The following is an 18465-nucleotide window of genomic DNA, read 5'->3' as shown; positions in this document are numbered from 1 at the left end:
TTCTAACAAACCAATTTTTTTTAGAGGAAAACTAATGAAAATGATTTCAAAACTTTGAGTTTTAATGATAAAAATAAAATAAAGGGTAAAGTGAATGGTATTAGAATTAATTTTTTAGTGTAAAAATATGATTTTTCATTAAAATAAACAGAACTAAGAGTTTTTTGTTAAAGTTCTCAATTTTTTTAATACAACAATATTATTTAAACTAAGCATAATACTGCTTAACCGAATTATTCACTTATACCACCAGAAAATAAAAATCTCATTTATTAAAAAAATAAAAAATATATATATATATATATATATATATATTTTTTTTTTTAATTAGTTAGAGCGCCTTAAACCCTCATACTCAAAACCCCCCAAACCCATCGTCAATTTGTCATCGTGCTCGTCTTCCTCTCCCTTTACTCTTCTTCTTTCTTCCAACTTTAATCTCCGATCAGGGTAATACAGGGGTATTTTCGGAACAAAAAAGGGAGAAATCAGCCAGACAGATTCTCTGATTCGTGGGAAATAATGGGTTGTGCGACGCTGGACCTCGCCGGAGCTGTCTCTCTCAAGCTCAACAACGATACCCACTTCCTCCGCTGCTCTCCGAAGCCTTTCCTCTCCTTTGTGGAGCTCATCCGCTCTCGCCGCCATCCCAAGGGCCCCCCTTCCAACCTTCTCAGCTGTCGTGCTGACAAATCACGGCCGTCCTTTTCCCTTCGCGCCCAATCAACCACTACTGTTGCTCCTGGTAATTCCGGCAAAAAATTAAAATAAAAATACCACTCTAAATTTACTTCATTTGATTTTATTTCCTTCAAGTTTTCATATTTTTTGGTTAATTTTCTCTGATTTTTGGTGTTTTATTTTTTAGAAATTATGAATGCATATATGTATGATGATCTAGTTTTTTGTTTGCTTGTTGAATCGTTGATACCACAGAAGAAGACCGGGTGGTTGTTTTGGTGATTGGTGGAGGGGGAAGGGAGCACGCTCTTTGCTACGCATTGAAGCGGTCCCCTTCCTGTGACGCCGTCTTTTGCGCTCCTGGCAATCCCGGAATATCCAGCTCCGGGGATGCCACTTGTATTTCTGACATCGACATCTCTGATAGCTCGGCAGTCATATCATTTTGCCAGAAATGGCGTGTGGGGCTTGTCGTTGTTGGACCTGAGGCCCCTCTTGTTGCTGGTCTCGTGAATGATTTGCTCAAGGCTGGAATCCATGCTTTCGGCCCTTCATCTGAGGCTGCTGCTTTGGAAGGGTCCAAGAACTTCATGAAGAGTTTGTGCGACAAGTACAGAATACCTACTGCTAAGGTTTGTTCATTACGTTTGATATTATGTTACGAAAGAGCGTTGTTAATTCAAATATTGCTTGATTATTGTAATTAGAACAAGAAAACGATAGGGAAAAATGAATGCCGTGTTAAAATGAATTTGCCTTTTCTTTCATACAAACAAGAGTTAACTAATGCATTGATTAATTGATGCAGTATCAAACGTTTACAGACCCGTCTGCTGCAAAGCAATATATACAAGAGCAAGGGGTTCCTATTGTTGTTAAAGCAGATGGATTGGCTGCTGGAAAAGGAGTTATTGTCGCTATGACTTTGAACGAGGCTTTTGATGCAGTTGACGCAATGCTAGTAAAAGGTTCTTTTGGGTCTGCAGGTTGTCGTGTCATTGTTGAGGAATATCTGGAAGGTGAAGAAGCGTCTTTCTTTGCGCTGGTGGATGGAGAGAATGCTATACCTCTGGAATCTGCTCAGGACCATAAACGTGTTGGGGATGGCGATACGGGGCCAAATACTGGTGGAATGGGTGCATACTCACCTGCTCCCATCCTAACTAAAGAACTTGAAGATTTAGTCATGAAATCCATCATTTACCCCACAGTGAAAGGCATGTCAGCCGAGGGCTGTAAGTTTGTTGGGGTATTATATGCTGGACTCATGATCGAAAAGAAGTCTGGCTTACCTAAACTGATAGAGTACAATGTGCGTTTTGGCGATCCAGAGTGTCAGGTCAGTAAACAGACCACTAATATATATATATATATATATATATATTTATATTTTATTCGTTGATTTTAAATGTGGAGGATTAGGATTTACTTGAACTCTCACACAATCGTTGTTTAATGCACCTCGTGTTCCTCTTACCATTTGTGAAGTCTTTATCAAGAATTTGTTGCTAATTTTATAGCCAACAATTTAGGTTCAGTAATTGAAAGGTCATCTATGTCTGTCTCCAGTTCTTTTCCGAATACTTTTCTTTTTATTGAAGGAATGGGTTGTGGAATGAGTTTGATGAAAATTTGAATTGATCTTAGTATAAATGTTAGGCTGGTGTGGGAATGGGAGTATGTATTATTAATATAAAAGGAAAAAGATGGAACTAACTGAAATGAGTTTAGTGAGACAGGAAACTATGATTGCAAAAGGCCAATTTCGTTTGGATGCGGTATTTGAAGTTTTGATGGATTTTTTGTTCTTATTTTTTCTTCCTGTTTATGTCCACCTTCAGTGTACTGTTACTGGTTTGGGTTATATACCTCAATTGCTTGTTCAGCCGCTGTTTTTTCCCCTTAATCTTTATGCTATCCCAGTGCTACTTGGCATGAGTTATGTGGGTTATGTGCACCATATGGTTACCTTTTCATGCATTTCTTTGCACTGTTCTCAAACCTTAGAATAAATTCTGTTCGACATCTTGAGTGTGGCCGTTACTTTTTGTGGTTTCATGTCATAGCTTAATGTTGTGCTTAAAGGTCGGTCAGCATCTTGTATAGTAGTTGATTTGAGGCAGGGAAATTGAGATTTGTCGTGTCTTGTTTTGATCATGTTGGTGTTGAATAAAATGTTAACATTTCTGGGTGCTTGTTTGGCTTTAATTATAAACAGGTTTTAATGGTTCGCTTGGAGTCTGATCTGGCACAAGTTCTACTTGCAGCTTGTAGAGGACAGCTAAGTGAAGTGTCGTTGAACTGGTCGGCTGGGTCAGCCATGGTGGTGGTAATGGCAAGTAAGGGGTACCCAGGATCATATGAGAAGGGAAGTGTGATCCGGAACCTTGATGAAGCAGAAGCTGTTGCCCCATCTGTTAAGGTATTTCATGCGGGAACTGCACTGGATTCAGATGGCAATTTCATTGCTGCTGGAGGGCGTGTCCTTGGGGTGACTGCCAAGGGAATAGATCTCAAAGAGGCACGCGACCGGGCATATCAAGGCGTTGAAGAAATTAATTGGCCAGGAGGGTTCTACCGCCGTGATATTGGCTGGAGAGCCCTTCCTCTTCCTCAGAAACAGTTCGTGACAGGAGGTTAAACATTGTAGCATTGCTATTCAAATGGGAGCTGTATGAAAGTGATGCCATTCTATGAGAAACGGCTATGCATTGCCCTTTTTCGGGGCTCACGAGTAGCGTTTACGTTTTATGAAGTTACCAATTGTCAACTCTCATCACTTAGAAAATCCTGGCTAAACGAGATGTAATTGTATGTTCTTCATGTTTAATCCCATAAGTGGAGCAAATTTTATATATATGGTACGTATTTTCGTTACAAGTCATATATTGTTTCTAGTACAAGCGATACCAGAGAATGTGAAATTAGGATAAGTGCTTTCGCTTGCTCGAATTAAAAGTCCTCATCTTGTCAACTTTGAAATTAAAAAGACGGCTTATTTTCTCCTTTCAGTCGAAATTCTCAGAGCAATGCCTGTGAAATGTTCATATGTTTCAAAATTTGTAGTCTTTTAAGAGGTACATTTGTTCCGCCCACGGAACAAAGCACTAAAAACCTCAATTGTTAAGTAGCATCAGTGTTTCGGCCACGGAAACCTGTTTATTGTGCTCGCCTTCACGGCCAGACAACCTTAAAATTCAAATACCAACACAAATTCTTTATAATACGAGCACTGCAGCTCTTGCTTCCTACAAGCATACCACCTTTACAGTTGATGGCACTATTTGTTTCAGCTCTTTCGTAGCACGATCCTTCCTTGCACGATCACTTTCCAATTCTTCCCGCTTTTCGTCTGTGTCAAGGTAATATAAACTCTCGATAGGACTAACACCAATTTCCTCCAAGTTGACAGCAGCCTTTGTCAAGTACTTGACATCACCTCTGCGACCATAGTACCTTAGCATTTCCACAACCTTGAGGCAACGATGGGAGCACTCGGCTCTCTTGAATATTTTTCTTTCAACAGCAAAAGATGAGTGTTCCATGAACAACACAAGTTTGTGCAAGCGAGGAGATGCCTCAATGAAGGACGTTAATTGATGAAGACGCCACTAATCTTTATATGTAACACAAATTTCCAGTTGCTTGAGACTTGAGAAGATAGGAAAAAACGCGATACTTGTTGTAGGGAATATACTTGAGCAGCTTGAGAATGTGTAACTGAGAACAAGATTCAAGTTGGGTGAAGGCAACATCGAGAAAATCACATTTAGTGTACCCCTGCACAATGGATACTTCCGCGAGCAGCGGTACATTTCTAATAATCAAGTTCATCTTATGTCCAGAATAAGTGAATGAAACAAGATTTGCATCACGTATCACAATGCTTTCGATATTGTCACAATCTTTTATCACCAAGTACTTCAATGGAATTGACAGACCAACAACTCTCAGTATACGCAAATCTGGAATATCATATATTGCCAATCGTTTGAGAGCTGGACAGTTACACGAAAAGTACTCGAGACCTCCTCTCCTCGTAAACATTCTTGACATGAGGGTCAAAACTAAAAGAAAAGTGTACTACTGCCCATAGAGAAAAAATGTCACCAAGGTTCAAAATTAAGACATTTTGAATCACAATATGGAATGGGAATGATGACGGTAGAGCTCGAACTCATCATTAATTTATCGCATTCATTCTCTTCTTTGTGTACTCGTCACGCTTGTCACTTATTCACATGCATAACACCACAAAGAAAATGTAAAACCATAACAAAATGCCGTATGCATGACATAAATCTCAATTCTATGAGTAAAATTACGACTAGTTCAGGCTTGATAATTAAGGAGCAAATACATGGCGTCGGTAGAGCTCAAACTAGTTAATTGCTCCACAAGAGACTTGTTGAAAGATAGCTCCTGTGATATTTAAACCCTCGTGGCAAAGAGGTTAGTAGTATAGCACAAATTGAAAATGTCATTTTTGTCAAAATGTTTGTTAAAATAAAATGATAAAAATGTATTTTCACGTCCACAAACCAGTTCAATTGATATTTTTCAACACGACATCGTCACGTATCCATACATATTTTCGTTTATTTAAAAGTAAAAAAGTAGTCACCAATGAGAACTTGCTCACAACTGAAAATGTTCATTAAACAACTGGGAGAAGGATTCAAACTCGAAATCTCGGATGCAAAAATCAATGTCCTTAACCATCTGAGTTACCATATGCTTGCTCTTCTTCCTCTTTTGGTGTGATTTTTCCAGCTTTGCTTAAACGTGACCTAAAGCCCGAGCCGAAACCCAAGCCCAAGACCAAGCCCAAGGCCTTTGAGAAAGCGAAGTCGACCAAAAAAATAAAACAGAAAAACCTTAACCTAAAACCCGCCTCTTTCCTTCCCCTCCTCCTCCACTTTCAGACTCCCAGTCTTCTTCTTTACACAGAAAAACCCTAGCTCTATTTTCTCCAGGTGAAGGTACACCCTACTCTCTCTCTCTCTCTCTCTCTCTATATATATATATATGTACATATACGTATACATATATATGTTCTGTAATTAGCGGTGATTTTTGTTACGTTTTGTGCTTTAATTTTTATCACGGAATAGTAATCTCGGATTCCTTCAAGTTATGACGTTTGCTTGCTCTCTCATGAATCCTAAATTTCTGTTTGTTTGCTGAGAAAATCGGTGGGAAATTCGAGATAAAAAGAAATTGGAGCTCGTTTAGATTCATTGGATTTTGATTACGTGAGTTTGTTTGGGAGTTTTTTCGTGCTTGCAGCACTCATGTAAATGTTGTCAATTTCTTGTAGTTGGTATATGAATTTTGTCCAAATTAAAATTTTCAATTTCATTTCGTTTGAGATTAGTATCCGATTATTGCATTATTCGCAGCAGCGAGATGGGGGCCAAGGCGAAAAAGGCGATGAAAAAGCAATTGAGCAAAGCCTCTGCTCAGTTAACAGCTTCTTCTCACAAAAATAAAGAAGCTGCTGCTCCTCCTGCTACTGCAATTGTTACTGCTTCTACCGCTGCTGATTTCTTGGTAATGCTTAATTTAATCCTATTTATTTATTTCCCTTTCACTTTTGGTTGTGTTATTTATTGTTTTGGTGGTGAATTTATGCGTTAAGCCATTAGAAGGCGGTCCAGCACGGAAACTCCCCCAAGAAAAGCCTACGGAGGATGTTGCTACAGTTTTATACATTGGTCGGATACCTCATGGCTTCTATGAGAAAGAAATGGAAGGTGTGCAATAGAGATTGTCAAATATGATGTATTTGAATGAAGAACAAATGTTTTGTAATATGTGCTCAAGGTTATTGCTATGTTTGTAATTGTGTACCTGCTAAAACTGCTGATTGGATGTTTTTCACAGGATTTTTTGGGCAATTTGGTTCGATTAAGAAATTAAGAATTGCGCGTAACAAAAAGGTTAGGCTGCTGGACCACAACTGTGTCACTATATATATGTTTTCCCTATTTTTTAAGTTCCCAATTGAAACATCTTTAGCTCCTTGTAACTGAAGATAAGTATAATGTTTATCACTCTTGAACGTAGTTCTACAACTCCTTCTTTCCTCCCTGACTTGTGAATAATTGCAGATAAAAGATCCCTTTCATTTAGTATGCAGTATCATAGTTACAGGAATTATTATGTTTTTGACATTTTTTAACTCTTTTTTTCTTTCATCTTATGTTCAATAGACAGGGAAATCAAAGCATTTTGGCTTCATTGAGTTTGAAGACCCTCAGGTTGTATTCAATTTCTTGGAATTTATTATCTAAACTCCCAAATGTTTCCTTTTTTTTTTTTGCGGTGCTAACACTACCCTGTTTGCAGGTGGCGAAAGTTGTAGCTGACACTATGCATAACTATTTGTTGTTCGAACACGTGTTGCAAGTCCATCTTATTCCTCCGCAGAAAGTTCACCCGAAATTGTAAGTAATTATTTGTTTATCTTTTATTATGATATGAGAGTTAGTTTGGCATCAAAGATAGTTTTGTTTATAGTAAATCTAATGTGTATTAATGTGGTTAAGCTGTTCAATGGTTCTTTAAAAGATTTATCTTACGACTTGGTTCATCTGTGTGCTTTGAATCTCAAGTGGTAATCATTTCACGTTCAGTTTTCTGTGTCACTTGAAACTGAGAACAGTGAAAAACTATAAATAGGAATGGAGGGAAAAGATGCGAGCAAAGTTAAGGGGGACTTTTATTGTAGGAAAAAAGTTTCAGGGTTTAAATTCAATGTTATGAAAAATAGATCATTCATCAAACTAGCGGAGGGAAAAGGTAGGGCCAAGGATCAGTGGTTCAATTGTACGTTGGTTGCTGGGTTGAGAATTTCTTGCGTTCCCCCTTACTGATAACTTTTGTTGCTGTAAATGCTCACCATTGGTGTCTTGTTTGACTTTAGATGGAAAGGTTTCAACTACCGAGTCAGACCCGTGAACTGGGTTCAAATTGAGCGGAAGAGACAAGACAAGGTATTCAGTGAAGACATGAAACGCAACTTCTAGCAAGTTCTCCCATTTGACATTGCACAACAAACCTGCAAGGACTTTCAACTCATTAACCTTTTCCTTGTTGGGTGGTGATTTTTCAGGAAAGAACAGTGGAAGAGCACAAGAAGTTAATGGGGAAGATTGTGAAGAGAGATCTGAAGCGTCAAAAGAAAATTGAGGCTGCTGGTATTGATTATAAATGCCCAGAAATTGTAAGAATCTGGTCCTATTTACAGTTGTATATATTCTTTTCACTGTTAGAAGGTTGTTCGTAATTGTTTTTTGTTTTCTTCACGATGGTACTTGACATTGCATCGTGCCTGCATTTCTTTGTGGTTGATTTAGTTGTTAATATTGCACATGTTTTTGGTTCCTGGCAGGTGGGTAATAGTGAGGAGCCTGCTCCAAAGAAAAGGAAGACCGACCGAAAGAAGGTATGTCATGTTCTCTTTGTACCATTTTCTGGAAGATAAAACATATGTTGTCATCTCATCTCGTCTCTTCTATGGCAGGCTGTTTCTAAATGATGAAGCACACGCTCTCGTCTTGGTCCACCCCTAAAACCGGGAAAGAGACGGTTTTTGGATATCAGAATTGGTCTTGGGTTTTGAATCTTATTTGTAAGATTTTACAAATATAACGTAGTTTTTCTCACGACCTCTTCATCACTCTTCATGTCATGTAATCGTGCATTTTTTATCGACAAGTTTATGGGAACATCTTCAGTTTCAGAGGCAATTGTCAAGTTTTTTTTCCTGTGATTTAGGCATTACGTAGTTAGAAGCGTTTATGATTCGCGAAAGTCCTACCTCTGGCCTAGTAGTTACTGCTACTTTCTGTTGTGGCAGCGGAAAATAGACACGTGGATCGCTTGTATGTGCGTGTGTTTGTGTGTGGCCGCGGACCCAAAATCTTAGGAAGAAAAACACAGGGAGATACTGAATTTAGGGAGTGTTTGTTTGCCCTTGCTAAGTGGGATTGGACTAGATTGGACTAGGTGTTAGTGTAGTCTCATGTTTGTTAGAGGAAGGGACTAGCTTTAGTGGGATTAAACCTCACTCGCCTCGACTACGGGGCTCGATAGATAGTCTTAGTGAGACCCCTTGAATACCACCGGATTGCAAAGACCCTTCTTTTCTCTCACATTGTCCCGCTTGACTCCTCGTTCTGCTCGACTCCTCGTTCTGCTCGACTCCTCACCCTGCTCGACAACCTTGCCGGACCATCCCAGGACCGCTGCCGCATCCTCATAAATCACGGTTTCCTCTGCCGCTTTCGCTTTTTAGTTGCTTCATGCGTTGTCTCTGCCTACTTCGCCGCTCTCATTTACTTCTTCCTCACTTCCACAATCAGATTGCGTAGTTGTTCCCACTGCCTCACACATCAAAAAACCAAAAACATCCAACCCCAGAATTCGAAACAAAAAACAGAAAAAAAAATTTACAAAATCGTTGTGCCTCTGAAACCCAATCACTCCATCAGGCGCACATCAATCGTTCCAATACCTCCAAAATCCAAATCACGCCATGGGCTCTGTTGATTGTATGATTTGTTCGTTTTGCTTGGCTGTGAGAGGGTAAACTTTTGTCGACGGCGACTGGGATGAGCACCAATACTTTCTGTACTAAGAGGGAGAAAGAGAAGTGAAGATGTGAGAGAAAGTGAAGAGGGGGAGGTGTGTCTCTACAAAGTTGTGAGAGAAAGAAAGGGGTTTCAGGAAGGGTATCAGTTTTCTTCCAGAAGGCAATGGCAGAAGCACGACTAAAAAAAATGTAATGGCAGAAGATATTTTTATAATATAATAGTTATTTTGTTATTTTTATAATTTGAAAGTGAATTAAAAATAATAAAAAAAATATTGTGGTTCTTAAAAATATTTTAGTCTGTAGTTTAGTCCGAAACTGCACCAAACACTTCCCTGTTTTATCCTGTTTAGTCCAAGCTAAGCCAGTCCAGTTTGAAATAATCCGATGCAACAAACGCACCCTTAAGGTTTGCTTCCTTGGATGTTTTAATACTTAAAATGTTCTCTTTCATGCACTTCTCCCTTAGCATTGAAATGTTGATAGACTTAATCCTAATATCGCAAATAACACGTGGTATAATACGCAACAGTCTTGAACTAGAATCATGAAAAAGAAACAAAAAGGACAGGCTTCGTGCACCTCGTTGCGAAAAGTCAAGAGCTTGTGTACCCACAGCATACATTGCCCCTACAGATGTTTTCGTGCAAGCGCACGGACTTTTGTATCAAAATGTGATGACGCGATTCGCGAACCAGGCACGTAGAGGGGATTAAGAAGAGTCTGCAAATTCACAAACATCTTATGAGTCAATGATCAATGCCTTTCTGTTATGAAACGGAAGTTAACATTGCGAAATGGAAACTGTGTAATGAAATAATTAAGTGTGTTTAGACAAAACTCTAAGATTTCATGAACTGACATAAACTAGTATCGTTGTTTGGATTCGCAAGAATAAAAGGAAAGACAAAAACTCTGTATTTACATATTTTCTTTTTGCATATGTGATATTGCCAGTGAGTTTCTACTCTCTAACTTCGACTACGATTCATCCAAGATACCACCAGATGATCTTCCTCACAAGGAGTTTCATTTTAAACATGTGGCTCTATTTGCTGGTATCAGAGGATACTCGGAACAGTAACGAGAATATGTTTCGCAGTCAAGGGTTTCCTAGGCATTAACAACTGACCATGAGCACTTCTAAATGAAACATGTGTAGGCAATGTAACTACGTACCTTCTAAGGAGAGCTAGCCTTTTTACTACAATTCATAATTACAGAACGCATAGTTCACCTCTATTCACCTCATGCCACCCAAGACTACGAGATTAGAAGCATACAGTAGGGAATCCGCAGAGAACACATCAACCAACAAGAACCTACGGAAGTGTAAAAATGAACTTAAATAAAAGGGCTGATGGTATGTAGTGACTTACTTTGATGTAAAGCTCATGAACCTCTTGGAAGAAGCTCTTGATTCCATCATCGTTACGAGAGTCATGAAGTAGCATAAGTCGTGTATGTATGTCTAGTTAAAGAAACTGTCAAACTCGAAACTGTACAGTACCTAACAGAGCACAACATGAAGACCTTTCACTCAGCCTTCTATCAGGTTGAACAAATACAAATAACAGCAATGTTCAGAAATTGAAGACAACATAAGTACATACATGTGGCACCGTTGTTATGCCATCTGCTGAGGTTTATCATTAGCACAAGTTAAAGATACTTTCTTGATTTGAAAAACGACGGAGTTGCTAAAGAACTGGCGCAGAAAATAACACATCCGTGAACACATACAATTCTAAGATAGGTGAAGGTGAAACGTATATTTGAGTTGGAAATACAAAGGATATGACCAGCAGTAACATAGACGGAAACCACCAAATCATTAAAGCGATCGATTGCTTTCAAGTACCTGCACCAAGAATGTTACAAAGATCAATAACATACGCATAAACAAGTTAAGGGAAGAAGAAAGGCATGGAGGGTACAGAAAAAGTGGCTGGCTCACATGGCACTGGTAGTCCAGGCAAGGTCCTGAACAATGTCGAGAGCCGCATGTAATATGAACTGATGCAACTGTGCAGCATCTTCTCTCTGTGTCAAGTGTCAAACCAACACCCATTACCCATCCAAGTATTTAGCCGTACAAACATATATATTTAGATGAATTTACATATTATTAACTACATTGCATAGAGCGGATGTGCTCCGCTGTGCACCCGAGTTCGAATCCTCCTCCCGCGGTTTAGATTAGTTTAAGGGGTGGGCTATCCACACACCCTTTTTACTTCTCACACACCCATTTATGTCCGTTAATTTTCTTCATTTCATCCAATCTGACAGCCGAAAATTAGAAGAGCGTGTGAAAAATACAAAAAGTGTGGATATCACACCTAGTTTAAAATAGAACATCACTAGTATCAAATAAATAAAAAAAATTACAAAAAATAAAGAAAATTGAAGCGAGCATTGCAGATGCAGAGAGATTGCCAAGAAATGAAGAAACCCATTTTAATTAATTGAAATTGGATTGAATTTGATGAGATTATATTGTCAGAATGAATCAAACAATGGAAAATCAGAACAAAATTGCAATTGGAATTAGAAATTGAAAGGGAAGAAAAAGAAAGAATGATACTTTGGCGGCGGATCCGACTTCAGCTTCGTAAATAGGGATGTCGTTTCTGCTGACGATGATGAAACACGCCGTCGCTGCCATCTGCTCTGTTTTCAGTCCGACTTCCGACGACTTTCACTGAGGTGATGAAGGCATCTCCAAAGGCGGGTATATTTGTCACAAACCCAATCTCCAAATGTGGGCTAAACAGAATTTGACTAAAGAGGCCCAATTGGCCCAAAAGGTGTTCGAATGTAGCAAGCACGAAGAGGGTATATTTGTCACCTTCCACTTGCTTGCATTTATTGGCGCTGTCGTTGGTGGGTTCTCTATCGGCTTCTTTCCTATTCTAGTTGCGTTCAGCTCGGTGGTTGTTGCAAGTTGTAGGAGTCACCATCTTCTTCTTCTCTGGGAGGTGGATGCTTGACGGTGGTCATGGGCGTTGGTTTTGCGTTGATGGGGTTGCACTATGTAGGCGGTGGAGGCGACAAGAGGCTATGTTGTTTTGTTTGTGGTGTTTTTGTTTTCCAACCAGTGTTTTAGGCCTTGTGTTGTGTAACTTTGGGTCCTTTTGTTTTTTGTTGTGTATCACTTATTTTTGGACCTCCTGTGTTTAGTTGTCTGTAGGTACTAAAATTCGCCCCTTTGACCCGAAAAAAAAAAAAAAGAGAGAGAGAGAGAGATACACATCCATTAATTTCTTGAATGTTAATGCATATACCAAATTTTTAAACCAAATTTTGTAAACTGTATGATGTGATTGTTGATGATTGGATTATTACTTAAGTGTTGATTAACATGTTTATTTCTTATTAATGACACATCATATGTGTTGCAAATTTAGTCTACGCATTACTCTTTGTTGAAGGTTAGACTTGAATTGGAATAAATGTCTAAAAATTGCAAGAGACTTGAATTGGAATGAATGTCTAAAAATTACAACCCACATAGCTACTAGCTAGCAATTAAAAAGAAATTAACAACCAAACATAAATTGGTAAAAATTGGAAAGAATTAAAAAAAAAAAACAAAAGCACATAGCATTTCAAACTTAAGACCTTTCTTTAATTTTAAACAACAGAAACCTTCACATAACGTTTTGAACCCGGGACCTATTTGTTAATTTTAAACATCATGAATCGCCAATTCTAGTTAAACTTCTTAATCATTTGACCAAATTTTATAAATTTATACTCTTATAAAAAGAAATCTGTAAAAATTAAAAAAGTAAATAAACATATAGTTATTTAAACCCGAGACCTCCTTGTTAATTTTAAACAACATAAACCACTAGTTCTAGTTAAACTTCTTGGTCATTTAACCAAATTTTAAAAATTTATACTCTTATGAAATTATATATGAATATAAAACCCGAAATAATTTTGGTGCCCTTTATTTTTTTGGGCTCCGGACAATCGCCTAGCCCGCACTAGGCCTGGTCGGCCTTGGTTAGAATGACATGTTTATATAGAGTATATCACATTATATTAGTGTAAAAAAAAATTGTCGTTTTGGTAAATTATTACACGAGTGAAAATTAAGTTCTTTATTTTTATTTTTTTTAAAGATAAAGGGGATGTATTCAATTGGGAATTTGAGAGATTTGAATGGATTTATAAATCTATGAATTTTTATGGAGTTTAATTTATTAATAGAGGTTCCATGTGGGCAATAGCCCTGCAGATTGGCTCCAAATTAATTTCAACCTCCCCTCCCCCCCTCTAGCCCACCTCGAGCAATTGGGCTAAGGGGAGTCCAACCAAGAGGTCAAGCAGAAATTCAAAGCCCGACCCGAGTGCCTAGATGGATGTGATGCAAGGCTAACGTCAGCCATGTTCTTAAAACAAATTGCGTGAGGTGCGTAGGGGCGCGTCTCCACATATTTTCAGATGGTGGGGCCCGTATATCAATCTCACTCAGTTACCATTGCTTGAGCAACGTGGTTGCTTCCAGTTGTAAAAAAAAAATTCAAACCTCCCCCAATAGCTAGATGACGTGGATTGATTGCCTATTGCCAAAGGGAGCCTTTACACACTTAAAGTGCTCTTAGAGATGGTCTTAGGTCTAGTTTGGTATTGCTGTGTTAAAAAAAAAAAACTGCTTCTGCTGTGTTGTGAGAATAAACAGCTGTAAAATAAAGTTGTTAAGCGTTTGGTAAACATTTTTTCTGTAAAGGTGCTTTTAATGAAAAAACAGTGTCTAAGTATTTGGTAAACTTTTATATAAATTGCTTTGAATATGTTAAATAGCTAAAAAAGATGAAGTATTTAATGTGATATAATAATTGTCAAGGACAATAATGTAGGAGCAAAGATTGTATTTTTGTAAAATATGTGGAGGTATATTTGTCGTTTAAAAATTTCATTAAATGAGCATTAATTACTATACTTTGAAAAAAAACATTTTTTTAGAAACATAGTAAAACTTGCTTTAACTTTCCTACTTTTAATTTTAAAATAAAAAAAACATTTTTTTTGGGTAAATTACATAGTAACCCCTCATGTTTGATGTCTATTACAACCTCATACAACATCTTTAAAACATTTCATTTTCATACCTCAAGTACTATTTTATTTCAATATAATACATCCGTTAGATTTTCCATCCATTAATCCGTTAAATGCTGAAGTGGTTGCCACATTTGTGCCACGTGGCTGCCAAATGTGTGCCATGTGGCCAAAAAAAATAATTAAATTTTTTTTTAAAAAAACCTGAATCTTCTAATAAAAAAAAAACCCCCAAAACAAAAGCTGAAAACACCTCCCCACAACCCCAAACCCAGAAACCTTATCTCCCTCCTCCCCCCACTGCAGACCCCCCACCCATCCACATGACCCATGCAGGCCCACCTTCTTCCCCCTCCCCGCGACCCCGAAAACCCAGAAACCTTATTCCCCCCCCCCAATCCGAACCCTACTCCCCGACACATCGTCGAGTGGGTTCTCGAATGGGCTCGTCGGCTCATCTTTCGGCTCCGACAATGAGGTATGTATTTGATTTTGTCTTTCAAATTTTGAATTTTTTCGGTGCTTGGTTGGTGGTGGTCTGGATCAAGGTATTAAATATCGATGATATCGGAAATATCGGTAGTCCAAAAACACGGAAATATCGATGGAAATATCGGGATATTATCGATATCGATAAAAATAATATGGAAACCACGGAAATTGTAAGAAAAACTTGGAAATTTTTATTGAAACTTTGCAGGATGTTTATTTAGTCAATTATCTATTAGTTTATCACAAAAAATTGGAAGGAAATGCATTGCATGATGGATTTAACTGATTTAAGTTGATTATATAACGAGATGGCAAACATGATGGATTTAAAGGATGTTTATTTAACTGATTTGAGGTGACCCAACCACACACACGCACACATGTTCTGATTAGATTACACACGCACACAACACACGCACGCAGACAGAGACTCCTCAGTCTCTCTTTCTCGATCCTTCTTCTCTCTTCTCTCCCTTCTCCCTAGATTACACACGCACGCAGACAGAGACTCCTCAGTCTCTCTCTCTCTATCCTTCTTCTCTCTTCTCTCCCTTCTCCCACACACACGCACAGAGATCTGTCGATCTCTTTTTTCCTTTAGCCTCGTCGGCGCCGTCTCTCGAAACTCTCCTTTCTCTCTGCACCGAGTCCGAGACCCACATACACACACGCACACCATCGCACCTGCTTCAGGAATACACCCATTGTCATTAGCAACCTCGTCTCTCTCCCTCTCATTCTCGTCTCTGAAACTCGACGAACGCAGGAACTCCGGCGAGTTTCTTGAATTTATCCGGTTAGGTAAGCTTCGGTTTACCTCTTTCTGTTCCACATTGAAGCTTATATGTGAAATTTAAGTTCAAAATCGTGTTTTTGCAAGGTTTTTGGGACGAAATCGGCTCGGGTTCGAACAGATCCATCTTTGGCGTTCTTCTCTGATTGGTACAGATCCAAGATATCGCGATATTATCGATAATATCATGATATTTTGACGAAATCTCATTGGATAAGCATTAAAATATTGTTAACCCGAAAAACCGATATTATCAATGAAATATTGGCGATAATATCGGCATTTGAGACCATGGTCTGGATGGAGTTAGGTTTGCTAAGGATGGATGAGGTTGCATATGAGAGAAGGGAGAAAGGGTTCGGGGAAGGTGGGGGTGGGGTGGGTTTTTTGATGGGAGGGGAGGTGAAGAGAGTGGATGAGAGGGAGGTGGGTCTCGGGGGGAGGGGGGGAGGAGAAGGGGTGGGGATAACGTTTATGGGTTTGTTTGCGAGGGTTTGGGTTTTAATTTTTTTTTAAATTCAGGTTTTTTTAAAAAAAATTAAAAATTATTTTTTTGGCCACGTGGCACACATTTGACAGTCACATCAGCATTTAACGGATTAATGGATGGAAAATCTAACGGATGTATTATATTGAAATAAAATAGTATTTGAGGTATGAAAGTGAAATGTTTTAAAGATGTTGTATGGGGTTGTAATAGACATCAAACTTGAGAGGTTACTATGTAATTTACCATTTTTTTTATATTACCAAACACAAATTTTTTAATAAATTTTCTTTTTTTTCAAAAGCACCACATTACATACCAACACTTACAAGCCGTGCCTACTCCATGGCTAACGGAGTATGATTCTCTTCCTTATTTTTTTCCCTTCACTTCCCTCATCTCCTATTTGAATGGTCATGGTTAAGCCATATCAACATCTTATATTAATTTTTTATAGCAAGAAGAAGACAAAATAAGAGAATATGAGAGAAGAAAATGGAAAATAATGAAAAAGGAGGGAGAGAGAATCTTAATCCTTCCATGACAGTTATACAAACGAGTGGCTACTTCCAGGCCGTTAGATTTTCAACGGCTATTTTTTCCTGGTCCGTTGGATTTCCAATTGTTAAAAAAAAATTCAAACCTCCCCCAACAGCTAGATGACATGGATTGAATTGCCTATTGCCAAAGGGAGCCTTTACACACTTAAAGTGCTTTTAGATATGGTCTTAGGGCTAATTTGGTATTGCTGTGTTAATAAAAAAAACAAAAATCTGCTTTTGTTGTGTTGTGAGAATAAACAGCTGTAAAATAAAATTGTTAAGTGTTTGGTAAACATTTTTTCTGTAAAAGTGCTTTTAATGAAAAAACAGTGTCTGAGTGTTTGGTAAACTTTTATATAAATTGCTTTGAATATGTTAAATAGCTAAAAAAGATGAAGTATTTAATGTGATATAATAATTGTCAAGGATAATAATGTAGGGGCAAAGATTGTATTTTTGTAAAATATGTAGAGGTATACTTGTCATTTAAAAATTTCATTAAATGAACATTAATTACTATACTTAAAAAAAAAAAAAAACTTTTTTTAGAAACATAATAAAACCTGCTTTAACTTTTCTACTTTTAATTTTAAAATAAAAAAACATTTTTTTATATTACCAAACACAAATTTTTTAATAAATAATTTTTTTTTTTTTATCAAAAGCACCACATTACATACCAACACTTACAAGCCGTGCTTACTCCATGGCTTTCATGATAGAGTATGATTCTCTTCCCCTTTTTTTTTCTTTCACTTTCTTCCTCTTCTATTTTTTTTTTAAACCAAAGGCAGAAATTTATAAACGAATAGATAAGTTTACATCCTGAGCCAAAATATTAAACAGAAAATCAGGCCTAATATGGTCCCAGACAATATCCTTTCCTTCTTGGAAAACATACTTGGCCACCGAGTGTGCCGCACGGTTACTTTCCCGAGAAACAAAATCGAAAGTTACCGACTCCAAACCACGGGCTAGAGTCGCGATGTCACCAAAAGTACATTCCAAACTGAAGTCAGGGGTAGTCTCATTCCGAAGCATTTGGATTATATTCTTAGCATCTGATTCGATGGCCACAGAATTGAAACCAAAACAAACACAGAATTCCAAAGCAGTGCGGATTGCTAACATTTCAGCTGCTGCAGCACTATGGTATAGTCTCCCTCTCGAGCCCCCCGCCGCCTGCAGCAACCCAGCAAAGTCTCGAGCAACCCAACCCACACTTGCATTTAAAGTCTCATTGCGCCAAGCAGCATCAGTATTTACCTTGATGGTGCCGAAGCCCGGCTTCCTCCACATACCAGATCTTCTTGTCGGGGCTAGGGTTGACAAGCCATCAGAAGGGTGAGCACTTATCGTTCTTTGAAATCCCGCCTCCCTGAACTCGCCCAGGTTCCTCGTCCAGAGCCCGAGGATATTAAGGGGTTGATGGGACACGCCTTTGAAAATTAAATCATTCCTGTTTTTTCAGAGACGCCAAAGCCCAAACACAAATTCTTGCATCAACTCCATTTCGTTTTCCTTCCCCTTAACTCTGCCGCAGAAAGACCCCCAGGAAGCAAGGAAGTCGATCCCTTCCAGTTCGAAGGAATTGAGTTGTAGAGGAGAGCAAAACCAAAAAATGTGACTGATTTCGCATCGAAAAAATAGATGGTTCTCCGTCTCGTCAGGTTGCCTACACCCCTCACAAATATTGTCAACTCTCATATTTCTTCGTTTCAGATTTCGTCGAACAGCCAAAGCGTTATTGCAGCATTTCCAAATAAAAAACTTCATTTTATTTGGAACCTCCAATTTC

The 18465-nt window shown here is 38.3% G+C and overlaps 3 protein-coding genes across 6 annotated transcripts; 2 read left to right on the top strand and 1 right to left on the bottom strand.

The window, feature by feature from the left end:
- Positions 1 to 331: 331 nt before the first annotated feature.
- Positions 332 to 3561, top strand: LOC126632129 (phosphoribosylamine--glycine ligase-like). Its single transcript, XM_050302370.1, has 4 exons — positions 332 to 745; positions 937 to 1313; positions 1490 to 2020; positions 2900 to 3561. Exons 1-4 carry the CDS (start codon positions 523 to 525, stop codon positions 3320 to 3322), a joined length of 1554 nt encoding a protein of 517 aa, XP_050158327.1. The 5' UTR covers positions 332 to 522; the 3' UTR covers positions 3323 to 3561.
- A 1960-nt stretch (positions 3562 to 5521) lies between these two features.
- Positions 5522 to 8435, top strand: LOC126632926 (uncharacterized RNA-binding protein C1827.05c-like). 2 transcript variants are annotated; one of them, XM_050303459.1, is made up of 10 exons: positions 5522 to 5663; positions 6084 to 6234; positions 6323 to 6437; positions 6568 to 6623; positions 6897 to 6944; positions 7033 to 7130; positions 7610 to 7679; positions 7799 to 7909; positions 8078 to 8131; positions 8210 to 8435. In XM_050303459.1, the coding sequence occupies exons 2-10, from the start codon at positions 6091 to 6093 to the stop codon at positions 8222 to 8224; spliced, it is 711 nt and encodes a 236-aa protein (XP_050159416.1). In that variant the 5' UTR covers positions 5522 to 5663; positions 6084 to 6090; the 3' UTR covers positions 8225 to 8435. The 2 variants fall into 2 exon arrangements, with proteins under 2 accessions (XP_050159416.1, XP_050159417.1); XM_050303460.1 differs by having other exon boundaries at positions 5538 to 5663; positions 6087 to 6234.
- Positions 8436 to 9653: 1218 nt separating this feature from the next.
- On the bottom strand, positions 9654 to 12055 carry LOC126632927 (uncharacterized). 3 transcript variants are annotated; one of them, XM_050303462.1, is made up of 5 exons: positions 11868 to 12040; positions 11238 to 11323; positions 11089 to 11141; positions 10660 to 10754; positions 9654 to 10003 (listed from the first exon to the last, which is right to left on the bottom strand). In XM_050303462.1, the coding sequence occupies exons 1-5, from the start codon at positions 11946 to 11948 to the stop codon at positions 9911 to 9913; spliced, it is 408 nt and encodes a 135-aa protein (XP_050159419.1). In that variant the 5' UTR covers positions 11949 to 12040; the 3' UTR covers positions 9654 to 9910. The 3 variants fall into 3 exon arrangements, with proteins under 3 accessions (XP_050159419.1, XP_050159418.1, XP_050159420.1); XM_050303461.1 differs by having other exon boundaries at positions 10660 to 10746; positions 11081 to 11141; positions 11868 to 12033; XM_050303463.1 differs by lacking the exon at positions 9654 to 10003 and having other exon boundaries at positions 10660 to 10790; positions 10894 to 11141; positions 11868 to 12055.
- Between the last annotated feature and the right edge of the window lie 6410 nt (positions 12056 to 18465).

Source organism: Malus sylvestris, chromosome 8 (assembly GCF_916048215.2).
Source record: "Malus sylvestris chromosome 8, drMalSylv7.2, whole genome shotgun sequence".
In the NCBI taxonomy this organism is placed as follows: Eukaryota; Viridiplantae; Streptophyta; class Magnoliopsida; order Rosales; family Rosaceae; genus Malus; species Malus sylvestris.
This window is presented reverse-complemented; position numbering and strand designations above follow the sequence as displayed.

Coding starts and splice junctions, on each gene's coding strand:
- LOC126632926 (XM_050303459.1), top strand. CDS start 6,091: ATGGGGGCCAAGGCGAAAAAGGCGATGAAAAAGCAATTGAGCAAAGCC. Junction 6,624..6,896: donor GAATTGCGCGTAACAAAAAG/GTTAGGCTGCTG, acceptor TATGTTCAATAG/ACAGGGAAATCAAAGCATTT. Junction 7,910..8,077: donor ATTATAAATGCCCAGAAATT/GTAAGAATCTGG, acceptor GGTTCCTGGCAG/GTGGGTAATAGTGAGGAGCC.
- LOC126632927 (XM_050303462.1), bottom strand. CDS start 11,948: ATGGCAGCGACGGCGTGTTTCATCATCGTCAGCAGAAACGACATCCCT. Junction 11,324..11,867: donor AAGTCGGATCCGCCGCCAAA/GTATCATTCTTT, acceptor CACTTGACACAG/AGAGAAGATGCTGCACAGTT. Junction 10,004..10,659: donor TTCATGAGCTTTACATCAAA/GTAAGTCACTAC, acceptor GTGAATTTGCAG/ACTCTTCTTAATCCCCTCTA.
- LOC126632129 (XM_050302370.1), top strand. CDS start 523: ATGGGTTGTGCGACGCTGGACCTCGCCGGAGCTGTCTCTCTCAAGCTC. Junction 746..936: donor AACCACTACTGTTGCTCCTG/GTAATTCCGGCA, acceptor TTGATACCACAG/AAGAAGACCGGGTGGTTGTT. Junction 2,021..2,899: donor TTGGCGATCCAGAGTGTCAG/GTCAGTAAACAG, acceptor AATTATAAACAG/GTTTTAATGGTTCGCTTGGA.